Source organism: Symsagittifera roscoffensis, chromosome 8 (genome assembly GCF_963678635.1).
Source record: "Symsagittifera roscoffensis chromosome 8, txSymRosc1.1, whole genome shotgun sequence".
NCBI lineage: Eukaryota > Metazoa > Xenacoelomorpha > Acoela > Convolutidae > Symsagittifera > Symsagittifera roscoffensis.
Genome location: NC_087069.1, coordinates 28,065,828 through 28,088,305, shown reverse-complemented (window position 1 = coordinate 28,088,305; position 22,478 = coordinate 28,065,828). Strand labels below are relative to the sequence as shown.

At 38.2% G+C, this 22,478-nt stretch overlaps 1 protein-coding gene across 1 annotated transcript in view; it reads right to left on the bottom strand.

The window, feature by feature from the left end:
- Nucleotides 1-18,843, bottom strand: part of LOC134853527 (ATP-dependent RNA helicase A-like) — a 31,781-nt gene extending 12,938 nt beyond the window's left edge. Inside the window, exons 1-10 of the mRNA XM_063869525.1 lie at nt 18,716-18,843; nt 18,492-18,632; nt 11,519-11,734; nt 11,166-11,308; nt 4,001-4,047; nt 3,477-3,616; nt 2,902-3,156; nt 2,000-2,194; nt 1,086-1,157; nt 615-792 (exon numbers count right to left, since the gene is read on the bottom strand). Coding sequence (XP_063725595.1) covers nt 615-792; nt 1,086-1,157; nt 2,000-2,194; nt 2,902-3,156; nt 3,477-3,616; nt 4,001-4,047; nt 11,166-11,308; nt 11,519-11,734; nt 18,492-18,632; nt 18,716-18,841 — 1,513 coding nt within the window. The 5' untranslated portion in view covers nt 18,842-18,843. The remainder of the gene's footprint in view (nt 1-614; nt 793-1,085; nt 1,158-1,999; nt 2,195-2,901; nt 3,157-3,476; nt 3,617-4,000; nt 4,048-11,165; nt 11,309-11,518; nt 11,735-18,491; nt 18,633-18,715) is intronic.
- Between the last annotated feature and the right edge of the window lie 3,635 nt (nt 18,844-22,478).

The following is a 22,478-nucleotide window of genomic DNA, read 5'->3' as shown; positions in this document are numbered from 1 at the left end:
GGACGATAGTCGGAAAAAGCAGATAATTTCTAGTTAGCAAAAAAAAAAACAAGTCCCAGCCGGATTCAAACCAGAAGCCTTTGTCTTCTTCAGCAGGTTTGTTAACTCTACGCCAGATGCGCTGGATGGTTGATTGAAATTGAATTTATTATGAAGCAAGTTGAATCACGTAAAATTTTCACTAGCGAAGTCTTAAGAAAAAAGTTATTCACAGGAAAAAAGTCCAGTATCCGGTTACAACACCCTTGTTAATGCCAAATGTAACGAAGCGGATAAATAGCTCATGATTTTTCCTAAGTAGAAAACAATAACGCACCTCGAAGGCATAACTTGAGCAAAAAGGTCAGTATTTCGCCAGGAAAAAATGAACTCGTCACATACCGAGCGTTGCTTGCTTAAATGTGTTTTGCAAATCAAACTGACGAATTTCTTTGTGATACCTATTTGAGCTTTTAAGACTTTCATCGAGCTTTCTTTGAGATACTCAAAACGGCGAGGGGTACCAAAACAACAATTTTATTTTTTTCTTTGTTTAAACATCCAAAGACAGAGAATTGTTCAAAATATAGTCTTTTCATCAAACCAGATCAAGAACAGTTTTGAACTGTGCTCACCTCTCAGCCCAGACTCCAGTTTTCTCAGAAGTGTTCCCACAGTGCAGAACAGAATAGCTCCTTGTGGTCTGGGCAGCACTGTCTCGAATCGGACACTGTAGCCTGTGCTGTCCCCAAGGGACTCGCATCTCTCATTCGCTATACGTTCGGCCACCGATACTGCGCTGATACGACGGGGCTAAATCGTCAAAAATAAAGCGTCAAAAAGCTCTGCTTAGATTGCAATAACACAAACAGGAGAATAATTTCATGCAAGAGGAGCCTATGATTTCGATTGGATGTTTTATTTATGCCGAAACAAATTCAACCCATTTGACTAACTGAAAGAGTTTTAACGACCAGTTAATCTCCAGCTTTTAACGACCAGTTAACCTCCAGTGCATGTAAAACGCTAACCAGGAACTGCTTGGTTAATGTTTGTACATCAAATGAAGTAAATATCTATTTCAGCTGATCATCAAAATTTGTTACCTGTGTTACGATGATGTTGCATTCTGCTCCTCGGTTACTGGAGACGAACTCTTCCAAGATGAATTGCGGAATCTAAACCAGAGAGCATGATTAAACTCACATTCGAACTTTTTCTTTACTACATTTGAAACAAATTAGATACTTTTTCCATGAAATTAAGTACTGAACTAAACCAGAAAAAGAAAATCTTTCAGAATCAGGGAAAATTTACGGGACTGTTACATGACACTATAACCGCTTAACTACACATTCATAAGTACGGCATTTAAAGAACTGATTGACAGCTCAAGTGCATATTTTGTCAGCCCACATGCTACTAAGGGAAGAGATCGTTCACTTGGGTAAAAACGTTTTCTAACCGATCAATTTAGCAGTATGGGCCAATTTGCACTCTAAATTAACCAAGTGAACGATCGGCCTCCTAAATTATGCGATGAAAATAAAAAGTAAACCAATACCAATATACACACAGAAGCGAAGCATTAAGAAAAAGCATTATAAAGTGCATTAAGAAAAAGTAAGATAATCCTTGAATTAGTAATATTTCGGGTTCATCTAGGATTCGATCTGCGACCTAAAGAATATGCTTCTCAAACACTAACCATTCAGCCATGGACGCTTAATTAACCACAAACACTAGCCACCAATAAAACAGATAACAGATAAGTGAACCAAATAAGTGAACACTTTCATTTGCGAGTTAGGTTGGAAAAAAAGTAGGTGCGTACTACACTAACGCTTGCAAAATAACACCCGCAAACTAGCAAACTAACGCTCGCAAGTCTAATTATGCTAAAATGGGATTGGTTGAAAAACAATGCTTTTACCGAAGTGAACGATCTCCTCCCTTTATTGAATTAGTGAGGAGATTGTTCACTCTATCTGGAAAGTGTCCACATGGGCCCAATATTAACCTGAGTAGTCTTTCCGCATCCAGTTTCTCCCTTGACAAGAATGACCGAGTTCTGTCTGACCATATCGAGCAAGTGAGTTCTGAACTCGAACACAGGTAGTTCACTCCTAGATCTCTGCATCTCAGCGAACGCAGATTGTGACTGCTTCGACTGTTCGGCTTGCAGAAGATGGTCTGATATTTGAGCTGCAGATTTCTGAACATATTTATTAGTACACCCAAAAATTGTGCTTTTGAACAAAGTACACCCTAAACACTCATTTGATTTACAGTTCTACAATCACATTTGGAGCCAAAAATTGGCCAAGGAAATAAAGCTGCTAAACATAGCCAACTAACAGTTGGAAAAGAGTAATGAACACAACGAAACTGAAAAATAACTGACTTGTTTTTTCAAGAGCCTTCAACTTTTGAATTTAGAAAAAAAGTAGATGGCCTTAAAGCTCTTTGACTTTGTAGAAAAATTTATGATGAACATTTTTTATTTAAAATAATCCAATTTGAGAAAACTGGCTCAATAGGCAAAACTTTTATTTCGCTGGGAAATCTGATAATTAATTTCCATTTTCGAAATCAGAAGCCGATCACGTTATTCGTGACCTTTACACTTTTGCTGTTCGATAGTGGAGTTTGCCTTCCTTTTAACAATGGAAATGCACTGAACTTAAAAAAAAATCACAAGTCAGTAAGCAGCGAAAAAACAAAACTGAGCGTGAACAGATTTTAGCTTTTTCCTGAAAAAAAGAAACAAAACAAATCAGCAAGACCTATATAAGAGTACTAATAATATTCGTAATAATAATATTTATCTTTTCGCAATTTATCAGACAGACCAATTTCAAAACATTGCAATTTTACACTATGGTTGGGTATAAACTTAAAAAACGCTAAAAAGTAACTTACAAAAGCCATCGGACCGTCGTCAATATTGCATGATATCCACGGATTCCAGTCAGGCGCTGGAGGAGACCAGCTAATCACGGCTCCCGGAGTCTGATAGGGTGAGGTGAACCTATCCAGGACATCATCTGGGACAACCAGAGACACTGGCTTATTACACTCAGATGGAGGATCGCTTGGCTTGATGCCGTAGCCTTCGAGTAGAGACTCGATTTGAGCAACAGTTTCTGGTTTGATGTTCACTTTTTGAAGTGGCAGCTAAAGCAACATACGCGTTAATGAAATAATAGAAAAAAAATTGTGATTTTTCAAAACAAGGTTTTATCTTAAGCTGCGAGAAAATTCAGCACACGAAGTCCACAAAAAAAGAATCATAATTGGAGCAAACTAACTTTTCACCACATCTTGACTCAATTAAAAATTGAAAAAAACTCATCTTCATATCATGAGATATAGAACTTTTAAATGAATTTTTTTCCATGAGTTTAATGACGTTTTCCCTGTGAAGCAAAGGTACGATGTTCTTCAGAATAAGGTGAAACAATTCAAAGTGAGAATTTATTTGGACGATGACTGACCGGCTCCGAGTCCTTCTTCTTGGCCAGTGTTCCAGTGAATGCCTCCAGGACTCCTAGATGGTACAGTTGTCTCACAATAGAAAGAGAACAGTTCACTGCAGCCACTTTCTTATTCGATCCATGCTCCTTGCCGGTTATATCTGGAAACAGTTCAGGTTGCTGCCATCGGCATAAAAAAATCTCACTCGTACTTACTTTCAAAATAGACCAAAATCATGTATTTTACTTTTAAATTGTTCAAGATTTTGGATCGGTTTTCAAGTAACAAAAAACGAAGTTTAATAGGTAGTTTTAAATGTATATTTTATGGTTTTATTTCAAGTTGCACATTATCAATCTAAAAACTTTAACAACTAACCAAAAAATTAATATACATGTACTTATTTACCTTTGCAGTTTCTATCTCTATAACTTTGAAATCGTCAAAAAACTATCCGGGATAAAAAAACTGAACTTTCATTTTTGAAAGTTCAACTGCAGAATCTGCTTTTATTATTGAATATAGCAAAATAATATTCTCTTACGTTTTCGAAGTTGCGGCACGTAGACAGTCATCTCGGCAATGAAACTCCTAAAGACAAGAATAGTAACCAAATTAGGAGAGCAAGTGAAACAGTTCCATAGCAACAAGGAAAAAGCTTAGTACAGAGCATTCTAGTATGGCGACACAATTTTTACAATTTTCCCCTCACTGATTAGAACAAAACCGGGATTGTCTGCTTGCTGGGCGCTCACCAATTGAAACATAGGAAAACAATTGGGATAATATTTCAGCATCCGATGCTTTAATATTGATTTCTCGCTGAGTACAAATGGGGTGAAATTGCAACAAATTGGTTGATTTCAATCAAAACTTCCTAAATTGTAATCAAATTACCTTGACTATTTTTCCTCAAAAAATGTACCTAATAGGACTTCCTTGTATTTCATCAATGCATACTTACTGAACTCATAACTCTTTTCGCTTTAGATGTCTGACGGGAAGACTCGCTCTGAAACACCACAGAAACTCCATGTATCTGCCATTTTGCGGAGAAAACTATCACTTCAACACTATTTAGGGCAATTTACCGATATTTGAATTGTTTTAGCATTCATTAAAACCAGCACCACTTCAGCTATATGATTTTGTTTATTCATCAAGCATGTTCTCAGACCTTAAAAATTATTATTGAACTGATTATTCATCTTCTGATAATTTTCCCTTTGATAATTGCAGAGCTTAGTTTAAATTGAAAACCTCCCCGACTATTCATCCACTAGTCGTTCAAGAAGTTTTCAACTTTACAGACCGAATTATTTGTGGCAGATACAAGTTTCTGTGGCGCTTCGTCATCCCATCAAAGATCGAGCGACGAAAGAAAAACGCCAAACTGAATCGGGCTCGTTCCAAGGTACACAAAAAAGACCTCGATTTAATTATTCATTTAATTTATCACTATCAATTTTGTTGAAAAGAACACATTATACTTTCAAAAAGCGTTCCCCATTCACTAGCAGTTTCATATTTCACTTACCCAGCTACTTCATTTTCATCTAAATCGCTACAGTTTTTCATTTAACCTATCTGTGTAAGAATTTTTTTTTCTACTTAATTATGTTCTTAATTTATTCAGCCCATTGGCTCAAAGTTGCAACCTTTATTGCAAAAAACGAAATCTCCAGCTCAAACAGCAAGCTATCGCATGAATAGTCAACCCTGAAATAGTTCAGCGATTCAGAAACCTCTTTGCCCAAGAACAGCGAAAGTTTGCATCAATGACTTCTCTCATCTAAAACAATACGGTAGTGGGAGCGGTTCGCTTAAAAAGAATTTCGGTTTCGCTCAGTTTTTGTCAATTTCGGTTCGATTCTTTTTGAAGAAGAATATTTAAGAGCAGAAAAATGAACAGCTTAGAACCTTATACAGAAAATTACAAGATTTCATGAAGAAACACAAGTTTAAGACTTTCGGTCGAAATAGTATCTCGTCCTTGTCTTCGTATTTACTCCAGTGCTCCAGACTCGCTCACTTGCAGTTGCTGCCCCAAACAGATCTTAGCGACCTCCCCAATTCTCGGTAAATGTTTCGCGGTTCGGTTTTTCAAAAAAAAATTCGGTTCGGTTTTTCATTATTTCGATTCGGTTCAATCGGTTCTGTTTTCTCAACTCTACACTACGGTAATCGTTCGTAAAAAGAGACGAGCAGTAAGATTGTAGCGATGCAATCACAATTTAGAACTAGGTTATTATAGAAAAAGCAGAAACCCATTTCACAAGCATAACTGCATATTACGGATCCGTGTTAGAAATTAAATTTCTAGAATAAAATTTTAAACTGTTACGGCGCTGTGCATTTTTCCGAAAAATTTTAGGGTCAGGGATTCGACCCCCTGGGGGGAGGGATTCGACCTCCTGCCAACCCAAAGGGTCCTGGGTCCCCCTTTTTACTATTTTGAGATATCTATTTTTGGCTGACTGACCCTAAAAATTTTCTTAAGTTGCCTTGGGAGCCAAATTTAAATAATTTTGAGGTGTAAGCGCTCGTCGAAAAGCACGCGTCGAAAAATTTATTCAAAAAGTGCTTATAAACCCCCTTTTTGGCCTTTTTTTCAAAAACTCTCCATTTTCGCATTTTTCCGAGTTGATTTAAGGCTCTGGATATCAGCCTTGGTTCGTAGTTTTATCGATCCAAATTTGTTGTATGTATGTTTTTTTTAATTAGGAGGATAGGGTATGACCGAAAAGACCCCAGCCTTGTAATAACTTTTTTCTAGTAAGTTTGCATTTGTAAGTAAAATCACTATTTACAGCACCCCCTGATGCGCAACTTGGGGTCATCTCTAGAAAAAAAAGAGGAAATATCACAAGGGAAATTTAAGAATCCAGTACTTGGATATACTTTTATTACTTCCAAAAAAATACTAACTTTGTGTTTTGAAAACTTTCGCATTCCAATCGAAAGGCAAAAAACATATCACCTTGAACAAATGATCGACACTTCTTTGGAACAGAGGCGAATCCAAGCTTTGCACCACCTGCGATACAATGCAAATATAGCATTACAAGCTAGCGAATAGAAAATAACATGGAATAAACTAAGTCAAATATTGAAAAAATTGAAACTTTTTTCGAAACAGATGATAATCAATTGTAGAAAAAAATTGGGACAGTAAGCCAAAATAAGTGGATACACGCCCATTCGATCAAAAACAAGAAAAGCCATAAGAAGCTGTCAATTTTTTGTGACCGATCAAGTTTCAAATTTTATTTTCAAACGACTTGAATTATTTTCAAAACTAAACATCAATTTTGTTATTCAAACAACATTAACAAAAATGACTAAGCCCATAAAGAAGTTGAAACCATTTAGGCCAAAGAAACCTATTGAGCAAAAAACATTAACATAGCCAACAGACAATTGGAAGAGAGTCAATGAACGCAAGCAAACAAAATTGACTTTCGAATTTCAAAGATAAAACTAGATGCCCTTAAAGCTACTTAAATTTCTAGATCGCTTTATAATTGACGTTTTGATAAAATTAACCCAATTTAAGAGAACTGGATCAAAATGTAAAATTTAAGACTTTCCGGAAAAAAAGATTGTTTACCGCTCAATTAAAATCCTGATTTGGGAACTAAGCCGATAAAACTTGGGGCCCAGCTGAAAGCTGGAGAGACCTGTTTGATTATTTTAATATTGATTATTTTAGAATTGTTTTAAAATTTCAGGTTTCTCAAGTCGATAGCGCCCTTCCTACGCAAAAAAAGTGAAAGAGAAGCTTATGCCTTCATTGGTAACACTTTGGTAAAAAGTTTTCATGAGGGAACTTTTCAAGTCCATAGGTGTTTCCCTAGACAATAAGGGCCCAGCTGGAAGCTGGAGAGACCTGTTTGGTTATTTCAGAAAAAACGTTATACAAATTTTTGATGAAATCGAATTAGCAAAAGCGAGAAAACGTAAGCATAGCGGATTCCATTGTCTAAAAAATACACACAATAAGTATATTGAATCTTTGTTCCATTGCCAAAAAATTTTTAAAAAACTTTTCCTAAGTGTACAGCTCTTCCCCGAGACAAATTAAGGACCAGCCGCTTGGGCAGGGGAGTTTCCTACAACCTGGTCTATCGATTAAACCCTTAATCCCAAATCTGGATGGGTAGTTTTTGAAGAAATCGAAAAAGTTTGAAAAAATGGCCTAAAAACCGAAAAATTGACTATTCCTAAGTGTATAGCTCTTCCCCGAGACAAATTAGGGACGAGCCGTTTGTGTAGGGGGGGGGGTTCCTACAACCTGGTCTATCGATTAAACCCTTAATCCCAAATCTGGACGGGTAGTTTTTGAGGAAATCGGAAAGATTTGAAAAAAGGCCAAAAAAGTGACTTTCCCTAAGTCTATAGCTCTTCCCCTAGGCAAGTTAAGGACCAGCCGCTTGTGCGGGGAGTTTCCTACAACCTGGTCTATCGATTAAACCCTTAATTCCAAATCTGGATGGGTAGTTTTTAAGGAAATCGAAAATTTCCGAAAAAATAGGCAAAAAAATCAAAAAAGTGACTTTTCCTAAGTCTATAGCTCTTCCCCTAAGCAAATTAGTGACCAGCCGCTTGTGCATGGGGGTTCCTACAACCTGGTCTATCCATTAAACCCTTAATCCCAAATCTGGACGGGTAGTTTTTGAGGAAATCGGAAAGATTTGAAAAAAGGCCAAAAAAGTCAAAAAAAGTGACTTTTCCAAAGTCTATAGCTCTTCCCCTAGGCAAGTTAAGGACCAGCCGCTTGTGCGGGGGAGTTTCCTACAACCTGGTCTATCGATTAAACCCTTAATTCCAAATCTGGATTGGTAGTTTTTGAGGAAATCGATAATTTCCGAAAAAATAGGCAAAAAAATCAAAAAAGTGACTTTTCCTAAGTCTATAGCTCTTCCCCTAGGCAAGTTAAGGACCAGCCGCTTGGGCATGGGAGTTTCCTACAACCTGGTCTATCGATTAAACTCTTAATCCCAAATCTGGACGGGTAGTTTTTGAGGAAATAGAAAATTTCTGAAAAAATGGGCAAAAAGTGAAAAAAGTACCGAGTTGTGAAGCTTTTCTAAGACCGTAGGGGGTGGGGTAGGGTAAAAATTGCCCTAAATTTCATGCAGGCAGGTAGGTGAAACGCTACTGAATCCATTGGTACCACTTTTATGAGAATCTGACGGGTAGTTTTTTGGGAAAGCGAATTTTTCGAAAAAGCGTCTCAAAAAAAAAAAATAAAAAAAAAAAAAAACAAAAAAACCAGATCTCATCTGAAAAAAAAAAGTTTTCATAATACCTGTTTAATAAATCAAACAGGAACATACGCAAACAAATGAAAGTCTAACAACTCAATTTTCCCTAAAAAAATTTCATACATTAAAAAAATAACGAGGTCAGGCTTGGACTCCAGTAACAGATCTTAGGGTTCAAACGCAACCACATTACCTCCGGACTAAATTGAATTAAGCAATTTCAATTTTCTATAAACTTGCAAGAAAAATTATTTGAAGGAAAATTTTTTTTTGATGGTATATCTAAATATTAAAATGCACTTTTGAACCTAGAAGTGGTCCACGTTTTTCGCGACTAATACACTTTTGCTGTTAGAAAGCGAACTTTCCTTCCTTTAAACAAAGGAAAAGAAGTGAACTTAAAAAGAAATCATAACTTTATCCGCATGAAATCAAAAATTTGACCGAACAAACTCAAAAACTTTTTTCTGAAAAAATTTACACAGGCGAAGGTGCGCTTCCCAAACACAAGCGAGGAAAATGCAAAATAGAGCTCTAAGCAGGCAAAACAAAGTCAAATAAGGCAAAAGGAAAGACTTTTTTGCTGAGATTAGGAGTATCACGTTCTCACATCTACTCCACGATTGCTTCGAATTTCACTAACACTAGCCACCAAAAGAGCAGCTACACTTTCTATCAAATTGCAATTACAAGTAGTAAAAATTCGACCAAAATAACTATTTCAAATTCCTGGATCTGAATCTCCGACATCTTGATTTGGAGTCCCACGACCTGGCATTTGCGCAACGGTTGCTTGGAACTAAAATGCTGAAAGCGCCTGTTTTAATATTTCGAATCAAATTATGCTGATACGGATATGCATAATTTTCAAAAAAAAATGGACTTCTTTGCTTAAGTAGGTGATTAGCCGCTTGTTTAAAGGGAAAAACTACTACTATCTCTTTCAAGTAAATTCTTCCTCTCAGATTTGGCTGAGTAGTTTTCGAAAAAAGTGAAGAATCCAAACAATGATCAAAAATTCAAAATTTGACATTTCTTAAATCCAAAAATTTTCACTAATAAAACATGGGAGTAGCTTCGTATGCAGGGAAGGTTTCTACACCCTAAACTTTAGACTGAACCCTTAAACTCAGATATATCTAGTAATTTTTGAGAAAGTGATGAAAAAAAAATTCCAAAAAAAACTGGCAATATTTCAAAAATTGGACCTTTTCTAATGCCATATTTTTTTTCAAAACGTCAGGCATAAACTCTTGTGCAGAGGAGAGTCGCAAAACTTGTTTTATGGCTCTAAGTTAAACCCCTGACCTCCAATTTCACAGGGTAGTTTTGGAGATAAATAAAAAAAAGATTAAGAATTAACAAAAAATGGTTATGTTTGAGGCCATAACTTTTTTCTACTAATTTTAGGGAATAGCCGCTTGAGAAGGGAAAATCCCCATAATTTGTTCTTTTGATTAAACATTTCATCTCAGACTCGAGCGGTTATTATTTGAGAAAATGAAAAAATTAAAAACAATTAGGTCAAAATGCCCATTTTTTTGAACATCACTACTGTAAGTTTCGAAAGCGTCGCAAAAAACAACAAAATCCATCGAATCGCATACATTTTTATAAAACCTTTTCTTTCAAACAGGACCTAACACCAGCCAAAAACAATGCAACAACATATGCTATTAAATTGCCTATGCATAAAATAAGCTTAAATATGATTAAATTGAAATATACCTAAAGTGCCACCAAATGAGCACTTTTATCTGCGACTTTAATTGGAAAAAAATTCTTTGTAATAATACACTTCGCTTTGCCAGTTTCACAGTGTTCATTGGCACTTAATAACATAGCCAACAGACAGTTGAAAAAGAATCACTGAACGCAAAGAAACCGAATATACAGACCTGAATTTTGAAAAAACTTAAATTTGGAGTGTTAAAGAAAGAAAACTCATGCCCCTCAAGCTCTCTGAATTTCTAAATTAATTTGGGAAAGGCACTCTTTTGATAAATTAACCCAAATTGAGAAAACTGGATCATTAGGTTAATTTTTAATTCCGCTGTGAAATCTGAAAAATGAAATCCATTTTTTAAGCTTAAGTCGACCAAGTTTTTTTCGTGACCTTTACACTTTTCTTGTTCGATAGTGGAGTTTGCCTTCGTTTTAACAAAGAAAATGAACTGCATTTAAAACAAAATCCAAAGTCAATCAAATTCATAGACTCTTAACACATTGCGAGTATAACCATTTCCCAAATTATAAATTAAATATCACGATTAAGGCAAAGTTGCTAAAGAAATAAGCCTACCAATTCTTTAGATTACACATAATTACTTCTAAGTTAATCCGTTTCTTTCAGAACTGTTGACCAAACAAAAACCAAAAATGGTATCACTATTGATTCTGCTATTAACCGCTATTGGGACTTTCTCAATTTTTCTATACTACCTGGCGTGATCTGGTCCCATTGAGGAGTAAGCGAAGTCGCACTTGTGTTGCTTAGTGGTCTGCAACCACTGGTGTAATTTGGGCTTGGCATTGTCATACGTCCATCCTCCGTGGATACGCGCATTCAAGTCAATCGATTCACTCTGTCAAGTAATTCACCATTTCTGGGTGCATTTTTTGTAAATTTTTATAATAAAATACATCAAACTATCAAAATATAATATAAACTTATTATGACAATTAAAAGAATTGTGCTTGAAACGCGCGCTTAGTTATGCTTAAAAGCTCTAATGTTTCGATTTTTCATAACTTGACCAAAATAGGACGTTAAATTTTGTTCAAGTTCAACTCACACTTTCAACGTCAGCCTTCTGCTGCAGTATCAGTCTAGGGTCAATTGGCCGATGTCCATCCACGCCTACGTATGCATTCATGTCTGGCCTGAACTGGTTCGGAGGAAAAGGTGGACCACCCATATCTCCCCTGGCCTGAGCTGGTGCACCGGGAGTTGGCATGATTGGAGGGGGAGGCTGCAGGTGGGCTTGTGCTGTTTCAAGTTCAGCCTCCAGCTTAAATAATGTGCGTATTTAAAGTCAGTATCAATCAGGTCAAGCAAAGTAGACATCAACTATCGAAAAATAACTGCAGTATCTCATTGTGTTATGATTTTTTCATCACATTGTTTTTCGATAGATGTACATTAATTATTCAGGCAACAAAACACATTTTTTTTTGCTTTTTTCAATAGTAATTAAAAGTTTTCTAACCGAATCTGAAAAAAAGAAGCGAAATACACTTCAATCAGGTGTAAAAACAGGTATATTTTAGAAACTTTGTTCGACAAAACGGATCATGTTAACTATTCCTCCCCCCATGGTACCTTGTAAAGGATTTCACCCCTATAAAAACACATTTCATTTATGCTCAACTGGATTGGTTTTGTATTTCTAAGAAATTTGTTGTGTCGCATTCCTATTGGTTGACGTTGTTTTCATTTCGCAATTTGTTCTGGTTGACGTTACTTCAATTCGCATTCCTATTGGTTGACGTTATTTCAATAAATATCATCGATACCTTGTTAACTATTCCCTCCCCCTATTTCAATGGTGGGGGGGGGGGGGGTAGTTAACATGATCCGACAAAACTAATGGCCGCAACTGAGAAAAAATGACCTTTCACTACTGTGAACTGACCTCTGAACATAAAAATGAAAACAATGACAAGAAACTCTTGAAGCTGGCGAATACAGTGCATTTAAAATTGATATGCAATCTTAGGGAGTAACTCCTTCATCTTTGATGTTAACTAATTTTCATAACACAGAGGCGGAGCTTTGCACCATTTGCGATTAAACACAAACATAAAAAACATAAATTTTTATGTTTGTTTTTTCTTGAAATCACAAAAAAAATCATCAATACTTGTCGAACATGAATTTTGGCCCTCGAAACAACGTAATATAAATTCATTATGCCACAAAACAAACCGAAACCGTTTAATCGAAAAAAAAATTATGAAAAAGTACAATTAATAAAAATCAGACTTCGTAAAATGACAAGTTACAAACTTTCAACATCAACTTCAGAATCAAAAGAAAATCCATGCTTAAGAAAAAAAAGCCGAAAAAGCAGTAACAAAAAAAAATTTCGTTTTAAAAAAAAACGTGAAATGAACCGACGGAAACTAGGCCGAAAATCACGAATCCGAAAAAAATAGCTTGGACCATTTTTTTCAATACAATTATTTGAGAAAAAACTAAGACCGGAAACGAACTTCAACCATTTACTACCTAAATGCAGGAAGTTTTCTTTGAATTTCCAAGAATTGAAACTGTCTGAAACTTACCATTCCAACACATTTGACCATCCTGTCTTAAGTTATTTACGGAAGAAAAGTCTAGCACCCGATTGCAATACCGTTGCTTATCGCAAGGGTAATAATCAAAATAAAAATAAACAAAATCACAATTACTGCAAAAACCCAACGAATGAAATAGCTGCGATATTTCCCCATCATTCATGTTAGAAGACTAATTATCGGCCGAGTAACTACCAATTTCTTCGCCCTGTAAAAACATATATATTTTATCATGACTCCATCTGGCAAACAACCACACTTCGCAACAACACATGCAACAGCCTTCAAAATCAAATACAACTACGCCTAAAATGTTACATAGGTGCGAGGCACAGATTCGCATCACTTTCGATACAACACGAACATAAAAAACCATAAGAGGTCGAAAATTGTTTGAAAAACATTGAAGAAAAAGGTTTAGCAAAATTTTCGTGTCTCGATAAAAAGTTTATTCTTGGCAATCATTCGAATATCAAATTAGCAACGGAACAAAACTTACAAGCGGGACCATCGCCGACATCTTTGAGCAGTCATCAGTTGAGATGAAAAAAGATTTTAAAATAAAAGCTTGAAGTCCACCTTGAAACTTCCATGAAAAACATTTGCATTTATGATGAAAATTGCTAACAGCAGACGAAAAAGACGTGATTTGACAACTAAGCCGGCAAAACTTCGCATACAAACAAAACTTAGCATACAAACAAGTACCGAAAAAAAGCAAGCGCCTGGCACAAGTGAGATTTTGAAGAAAAGTTGTTTCGGAAAAAAAGACTAGTTCCCGATTACAAGACACTTGCTCTCGCACATGTAAACACTAATTTGAAAAGCCTAACAATTTTTGAGGCTACTGAATGAGATTTGCTCAAAGACCGTGAGCAAAAAAAAGGAAAAGTTTAATATTTATCCTGTATCCAGTCCCTGATTAGGATAGGCCGATAAAAAGTCTCAACCTCCCTTAAACAACATCTAATGGGCCTTGACAAATTAGTTTCTGCTGAAAATTCAATAACACTGAATATGAAAACAAGTCACATAATTTTTCAAAAAAAACCTGATAATCCCCTTGAGCTAAATCTGGGAAATTTGGCTTGAGATTACAAAAACTTTAAAAAAAACTTGAAGTTGAAACAAGAATGTTCAGTCCTAACTTTCGAAGCTGATTGTGATTGGCGGTGTTCTTCTTCAGGAGTTTCAGGGCGAATTTTGCGACAAAACCTCCGTTGCGTAGAGCTTTACCAAAAGATCCTCATCATTCGATCATTTCCACCCCGCCAGTTGCCTGAGTGACCAGGATGGTTTCGTCGAATGACCGTTTGAGCTCGTTATTCTCTTCATTTGCTTCGAGAATTGTTGGTTGTGTTGGATTACAAACTTCATTTGTCTGTAACCAAGAGGGTCCTGACCACTAAAGTAGCAAACTTTACACTTTAGCTACTGCTACTGGTCGAGTTGTATGATCGGCTGGATTTTGATGAGTCGAAACGTTTTTCCACTTGTCATCTGGTAGCATTTGTTGAACTTTGACAATGCGGTTGGCCACAAAAGTAGAATACTTGCTTGGAGTTGATCTGATCTAAGCAAGTGATATTGATACACTCACGCCGACATCTACCACCAATTGCAAAGTTTTGATTGACTTCAAGACACATTTCAGGAGTTAACAGCCCAGACTTATTGAGCTCCAGTCTTGGACTGCAAACAGTCGTCCTTGGTGCAAGTCATGACTGGGTAGCTAGCAATGAAATGTGGGTTCCTGCGTCTTAAATGTTCTGCATAGATAGCTGCTCCATAAGCCTTATGGAACCTAAGGAAACAATGGCTTATGGAACCTTAGGAAAATAAGCACACTGGCTGAGCCTACTTTAGAAACTCAAGCTCTATCAGCCATGGAGAAGGTTTAACGAGCTCAAAATAATTGTCTGCGAGTTCTGAACCGGCAAGTTTCTCAAGTCAGCGACCTTTGTGCTAAACTCAATCGTAACCAAAACGAGTTGAGGGCTAAAACAACCGAGATTGAGCATTGTTTGGCTCAATCCTCAATTGCTGATCACGAGCCGCTTGGAGCTATCGCTGATGATGCAGAGTACGATCAATTATTATATCAATGTCAGGAAACACAGAAGGCTCTTCGACAAGCCGCAAAGAGATTGAAAGCCGCATCAAGTCAGCCTATCAACCCTTTTGCAACAACGGAGATCGAACCAACAAAGATCACACCAAGACGGCCGCAGATCAATTTCCCTAACTTCAAGTGGCGATTTCATTGCCTGGCTAAGCTTCATCGATCAGTTTCGATCAACTGTTCATAACAATGACAAGCAGTCACCGGTTCAGAAATTGATTTATTTCGCGCAATGCTTCTAAACTCATGAACCTGGATACCACAGAAAGCAACTTCGAGGTAGCACTTCAAATGCTAGAGCAGAGATACAAAAATGATCGTAGAATCCTTCGGAAGCTCTTGTCAAGAATTCATGGTATTCTTCGACAACAGAGTCAGATATTTAGGGGTGGTTCAATGATCTCATTTCAGACACCATAAACCTGGGCATGAGTAGCAGATATTCTTAACAGAAAAGCACCAATCTTACAAAAATGACTTCTCTTTACCACAGCGTAAAGTTCAAACCTGCAAAGACAGACACCCAATTTGGCAATGTGAGAAATACAGATCTATAACAACATCAGAACAAAACAATTTTTTGACCAGTGTTAGGATGTGCTTCAAATTTGTGTCTGCCAGTCACGGCATCCAAGAATGTCCTTGAACATCACTGAGCAAGACATATCAAAAGAAGCATCACACAACTTCATGACAATTCTAGCCAGCCCAGTCTGACATTCAGAGCGACAATTGATGCCATTCAAGTCATTCGAACTGGAACCATCACAATTCTTCCAGCAGCAAAAGTCAAAGTTCGATCTCAGAACAGCCGAGTTCCTCACTTGAGGGCGCTCGTTGATAATTGTGCTCAGACGAACGTCATCACCCTACAATACCAGACACCGGATTGGTAGCAAACCAACAGAAGCTCCAGATCCCAATTGATGCCCTTCAGAGCGACAATTGATGCCCTTCAAGTCATTCGAACTGGAACCATCACAATTCTTCCAGCAGCAAAAGTCAAAGTTCGATCTCAGAACAGCCGAGTTCCTCACTTGAGGGCGCTCGTTGATAATTGTGCTCAGACGAACGTCATCACCCTACAATACCAGACACCGGATTGGTAGCAAACCAACAGAAGCTCCAGATCTCATAATTGGATTAACCAGAAAGACGCTATGTCTACCCATCGCCGAATGAATCTCAAATTTCTACCAAAGTCTGGTAAGAATTTCAAAGTTCATTGTGTGGTGCATAAACTTTAACGTTTTTTCAACAGAAGATGTTGAATTTATTTAACTCATGGCTTAAAAAAGGTGTCTAGGAATGTAAGATTCGATACCGGCAAAACTGCAGATATGCTGTTTTGACAAAAAAAATCAATTGGCGAGTATGATGTATCCGACCTAGTGGGAGTATCAAAACTATTTGATTTCATTTATTTGGTTAGATCTTGGTTTCGAATATCTGCATAAGATCAGCAAAAAAACAAAAACTCTCAACTTAATTCATCTAGAAGCGAAGCTGATCTTCGCAAACAATGGCGAGAACAAAACAAGCAGTACTATAGTGAAATAGGAAAAAGTAGAAATAAGCCTCGAATTGATAAATGTTCTGCTGTTTCGGATTCGAACCTGAGATCAGGATATTTAAAGTCTCAAGCCCCTATCTCTCAGCAGCCTTACAATCGATAAACACTAGCCACAAAGAGAGCAAAAATAGATGTTATGAAATTTCCAATGCTATAAATTGTGATCATAGCAACAGTGGCAACAAATGAGCACTTTTATTTGCGAGTTAAGTTGGTAAAAGAGTCATACTTTTACACTACACAAGCAAGCTTGCAAGTGTAATTAAGAAGTCGATGATAACAAGCGGTTATTAAGCAGCCAATCGTTGGGTAGACGAACGTAGGGCCAAAAAAATCCCTCTTCCAAAGCACAAACGGATTGAATACATTTCCTTCTAGCGAACGACGTAATATGACACAACATAAAAGTGCTGCACTTCGCAAATAAAAGCAAGAAATTGACCAGGAGCTCTAATGAAAAGCTCAAAAAATGAGAAAAAAACTAATAAGAATCTGCAATGTGCCAGCATCGAAACCCCGATCTCGAGATAAAGAGTCAGAGGTCCTAGCATCAGCACCATTGTCACTTGACAATCGTCAAACACTAGACACTAATGAAAACAGGTCTAATAACAAAGTGCAATGCAATCAGAAAAAAAAGATAAATGGCTATTGCTGCAAAAGTGCCCTTTACCAAATGAGCACTTCTTTTTTTGCTGTTTAGGTTGAAAAAACTTCAGCGTTCGAACTTCAAAGTAAAAAATATCAAGCCTTAAAGCTCTTTGAATTTCAAGAACATTTTTGCACACTTTTTTGATAAAACCAACTCATTGAGAAAACTGAATCATTAGGTAAAATTTTTTATTCCGTTGGGGAATCTGAAAATTAAAACTCACTTTCGAAGTTGAAGGCGGTCTCATTTTCTTAACCTTTATTATTTTGTTGTTCGATAATGGAACTTGCTTTCCTTTTACCAAAGGAAATGAACTAAGCTTAAAAAGAAACCAAAAACCGAACCGCAAAAAAATCAAACTTGAGCCAGGTGAAACTTAAAACTTTTCCTGAAAAAAAAATACAACAACATATATAACGTTCACTATATAAAGTCTCCACTACGTCCATCAACTCTTTAAAAAAACTGGCTCCCGTCGGGAATTAAGTAGAGACGCACACCTCACGTGCTACCCTTGTTATCAAAGTAAATTACAGAAAAATTAAAACAGTCCATCATATCCATACAATGTTTTCAGCTTGTTGACAACAAGAAACAGAATAATTTTTTTCTCCATCAGTTACAAACAGCATCAGCATATAACAAATATACAGTTTGTTATCTCCACCTCAGAATAGATTTATTGTGTTTTTTGTTTGTTTTCTCTTTTCTTCATTTGACGTGTTTGGTGCTTTTTTGAAGCTCAATAATTTTGAGTTTTAAGATGCTGATGATGAGCGATAGCTCGAACGTACTCCTAATTCAACATTGATCAACGTTGTTTTCAAATATACAATTACTAGAAATTGAAAACGTGCCAACATTGAGATAGACAACGGACTGGATAGATTACTGGATAGACAAAGGGCACAGAGATTGTCCACATAGAGTACCCAATAAAGCATATCAATTAAAATACTTCAAGATAATTTTTTTAGATTAATTATTAAAATTTCTTTTAGTTATTATTAAAAGTTTCTCGAAAAATACAACGATTTGAGATATCAAATTTTCAGCCCTGATTTGGGAAAAATCAGCAAGCATATTTCAGAAAAGGGAATTAAAAAAATTGGCAAAACTTACATTGAACTCGGGCACTTCCTGCTGTTGTATTTTCCCAGCCCTGACACAATAATTGAGAAAATCTCTTGCAGCATGGGTCTGAGCATCCTTCTTACTAGTCGAGTTGCCAACTGCCACGTAGGAAAATCCAGGGACACGAAGCTAAATCGAAGAAAATTTAACTATTTAACACATTTTCAGTGAGAAATTTCAAAATCCTAATAACGCCAATGGCTGATGTTTACCTCGCACATGAATCTAGCCCTTCCACTTTTGCTCTTCATTTGTTGTCGAACATCATATGTTGGAGACAACTTCTGCTTACTCAACCACGTGTTCAGGAACGCTTTGACGTTACTGTTGTCACCCATTTCACACTGAAACTCGGATACAAATTTGACAGAGGCAAAGCTGCTGTAACATTCGTCTACTGCAGTCACACATGAGGCTTAAGAAAAATAGGCCCTATAACCATTGGCTCAAGAGTCAGGGACACTATCTCTTGTGTTTTTCTACCTCAAATCAGTCGGAGCCAATTCGGTTCGTTTGCGACATGAGACTACGACCCGTTACAGCTTAAAGGCTACTATTAAAATATCCCCCACTCTAGAATTAGGAACGTCCCCATACTTAGGTCTCTAGATACCCAAAATACATGAACGCCGTTAAAAACCGGGTCGGAACAATCCGTTAAGTTACTTTTTATTTAGACAGTGGAACTTTGATCCATTTCAGATGGATCAACCTAAAACTCGCCTTACCTCAACATAACAATTATAAAACACACTCTAGAAATTTAAATTGGTACTCACATTGTAGCACGCTCAAGAATTGGGAGTAATTAAGTCGGTAAGCAACTCAAGAATTAAATAGTGTAACTAAATGAGTTTAATGTTTGTCAGTTTCAACAACAGGAATAAGTTTGTACTCTAGAATGCAGTTTTATGTGGACCATTGGGACACTCAAGCTGTCCACCTTTCCACCGAAGGTTCACTCTGGTCCAGTTCGAATAATCGTCCTTTCTCAAGTCTGTGTTCTATTCTTTTGTTTTCGGGATAAGACAGCTCTACTCTTTTATTATTGTCTCGGAAATTGCGAATGGCAATTTCCTAGTGATTTATCTTGCAACTTTCCCGCGGTTGTCACTCGATTGTTCTGATTTTTCTTTTTTGACTTTCAGTTATCGCGAGAAAACCGTGCATGACAGGCTCCATTCGAATTTTTGAAAAATTAAACTTCACTCCAAAATCAAGTGCTTTTTGCTTCTCTCAAGGTCAAACTTCCAAATATGACCGACTGGCACATACTCCCCGGACTCGAGATCGATGTCCTCATCGCGTGCTGTCTTCTGCCAGTGAGTCCCCGAAAACCGAGTGTTGCTCAAGGTACAGTGCCAGTGGTCATTTACAGAAGCTTGCAGCAGACTTAAGCTTATCTACACCCCAAAATTCACGGCCATGTAAAATTTTCACACTAGCGCTAAACAGCAATCAAAACCTGCACACACCTGCACCCTTGAATTCTCGCTTTTTAAGCCAATCATTTGAAATTTCTTTTATCCCATTCAATCAGGAAATTGTCATGCAGCATTTTCATTTATATAGTAAATATAGTATATTAATAACAATATTTGATTCGTTAAAATTCCTTTTTCGTGAATCCAGGTTTCACCCGGATCCACACTCAAGCCCCCTTTCCTTCTCAAGACTCAAGATCCATTCGAACCATCCACTCATCTCGCACGCTTCGCCTTGGAGGTGCACCCTGAAGTACTAGATACGGCAAACTGTCCCAACAGTTCTTCTTCATCATCGGAGCTAATCACGATCTCCTCCCAAGCCTTCAGCTGTTCATAGGATCGCATCCATTTTCTTTGCTCCTGCTACCTCTTTACCTGGTTGGGTAGTGCCTTCACCCTAGATTCCCGGTTCAAACAAAAGGAGTTGTGCAGGCTCAAGCTCACGTTCTTCGCCAGGTCCTCCTCTAGTATCGATTCCCTCGCTTTGGTATTGTCTCTAGACATCTTACCCACTCTCTTCCATCCTGTCGTGATCGCATTTCGGTGGGTCAACAGGGGTCTCTTGAAAGCTTCCGGCCCAATCTCGGCCTGGAACTGTCGATACTCCTTTTGATGCTTCCTCATGTGATCTTTCGTTGTCATGTACAACCAAGACGTCAGCGTCGCCCGAAACCATGGAAAGTACCTCAAACGGCTCCATACGTGTCTGACTTCCGTTGGTATTGCGAATACTTTGCACGCAGTCTCAAACAACTCGAGTCTCCTGCTGTAGTCTATCGCGTATATTGACTCAGCCGTTGGCGTCGTTGCTTCCCGATACTTCGTTATATTCTCTTCTATCCATCTCAGAGCCAACATCGTACTCACTACTAAGAGCGTCACCTTCTGCCGGTGATCCGGTAGTCCGATCGACCGAATTTCTTCCACATCCCACACCAGGCAAAGGTTCTTGTGATCTGGATACCACACCGTTTGTGCCAAACAGTGGCATGGGCATTCTCCATGGGTGATCTCAATGCTCCTGAGGTTACGCTCCCCCGAGGCTTCCAAGAGAGGCTCAAGCTCTATCATTTTTATGCATCGTGTCGCTATCTTCCATGTTTGGAGCACCTCCCCCAGGTTTTCCAATCACGTTTTGTCTCTCGTGATCGCTTGTGTTATCACTCTCCAACTTCAAAAGTTCTTCTCCCCAGATTTCACTCAAGTCATCTCTCAATGCTTTTGGTACTGTCCTTCTGATTTTTCTCAACAGCTTGTGCGAGTGATGCGATATCCGAGCCAACCTCACGCACTTGGGTACTGAGAAGGCCTTGTCCACCAGTACTCTTTGGCTGGATGCTTCCACCATTGCTATGTGCAGTGGGTAGTGGCTTCCGCACAGGTTGGCCATCATTGACCCTATCAAGGATTTTGCGTTCAATGGCAGGCCATAAGCTTCGCTCATGGGAAACCCCATTTCCGCCTCGAGACCAACCTTCCAGCTCCGGATGTGTTTTTGAGTCACCTGCAACACCCCAGGCCATGATTCTACGCTCAACGCCGTCACTAAATGGTGTTCAGACTCTAGCCTCTCCAGTGACTGCAGACTACACATTCTCGAGAAGAATCCGAGAGCTGTCGCTATATTCACTGTAGTTCTCGCGTAACACTCCGCAACTATTTGCACTTCACTTTTCTCCCTTTCCGTGATGTCTTCAAACCAAGTGACCAGGTCTTCTTTTTGAAAGGACAGTATCCTGACACATGACCGTCCATCGCAGGTGTGCTCTCCGTTCCCACACGTCGAATTCAGACAGCTACCCGGCTCCATCTTCTTTGCTGACCCGAGCTTGCTCGTCTTTTCGCCTGACTCCTGTATCTGAGGTGAGATTAGCTTGTGCAACACACTCAACTTTGCCAGATCTTCATCTTCCGTTGGTGCTAACCTCACTCGCTCGGTGGTTTCCTCGATCAGACTCGCCTGGGGATGTGGACATCAGGAGGGTCTTAGTAGCTTCCATACCACCCCCAAGTTCGTGATTAACAAGCCATTTACATCGCCCATGTTCACTTCAACTCTCTTGTTCGAGCGCGGTGTGCTTACCACCTCTGGTGTTTTCTCAAGAATCAGGCCCAGGCTCGGCCCCTCTTTCTCCACCGCGTCTATTTCCATTATTCTTTCTGTCCAAAACTTCAGTAGCTCTGCTACCTCGTGGTTCTTGTGAGCGCCTCCAGTTTCTGAGTCTAAGAAGGGATTGTAGGCTATTCCCATCACTCCCGACACGTATTGGTATTCCCCCTTCTCGCTGAGTCTCGAGTACTGCTCTGACGAGGCCAGGTTACGGTGAACATCATGCTCTTCTTCGAACTTCTTATTATAAAACCTCCGTACCTCGTCTAGCTTTCTGTGGTTCTCTAGGGATAGTCTGGAACCATCTTCCTTTTCTATTCCTGTACTCTGATACACGTTCAAGATGATCGTTGAGACTCTTTTTTCCATGGTTTTACC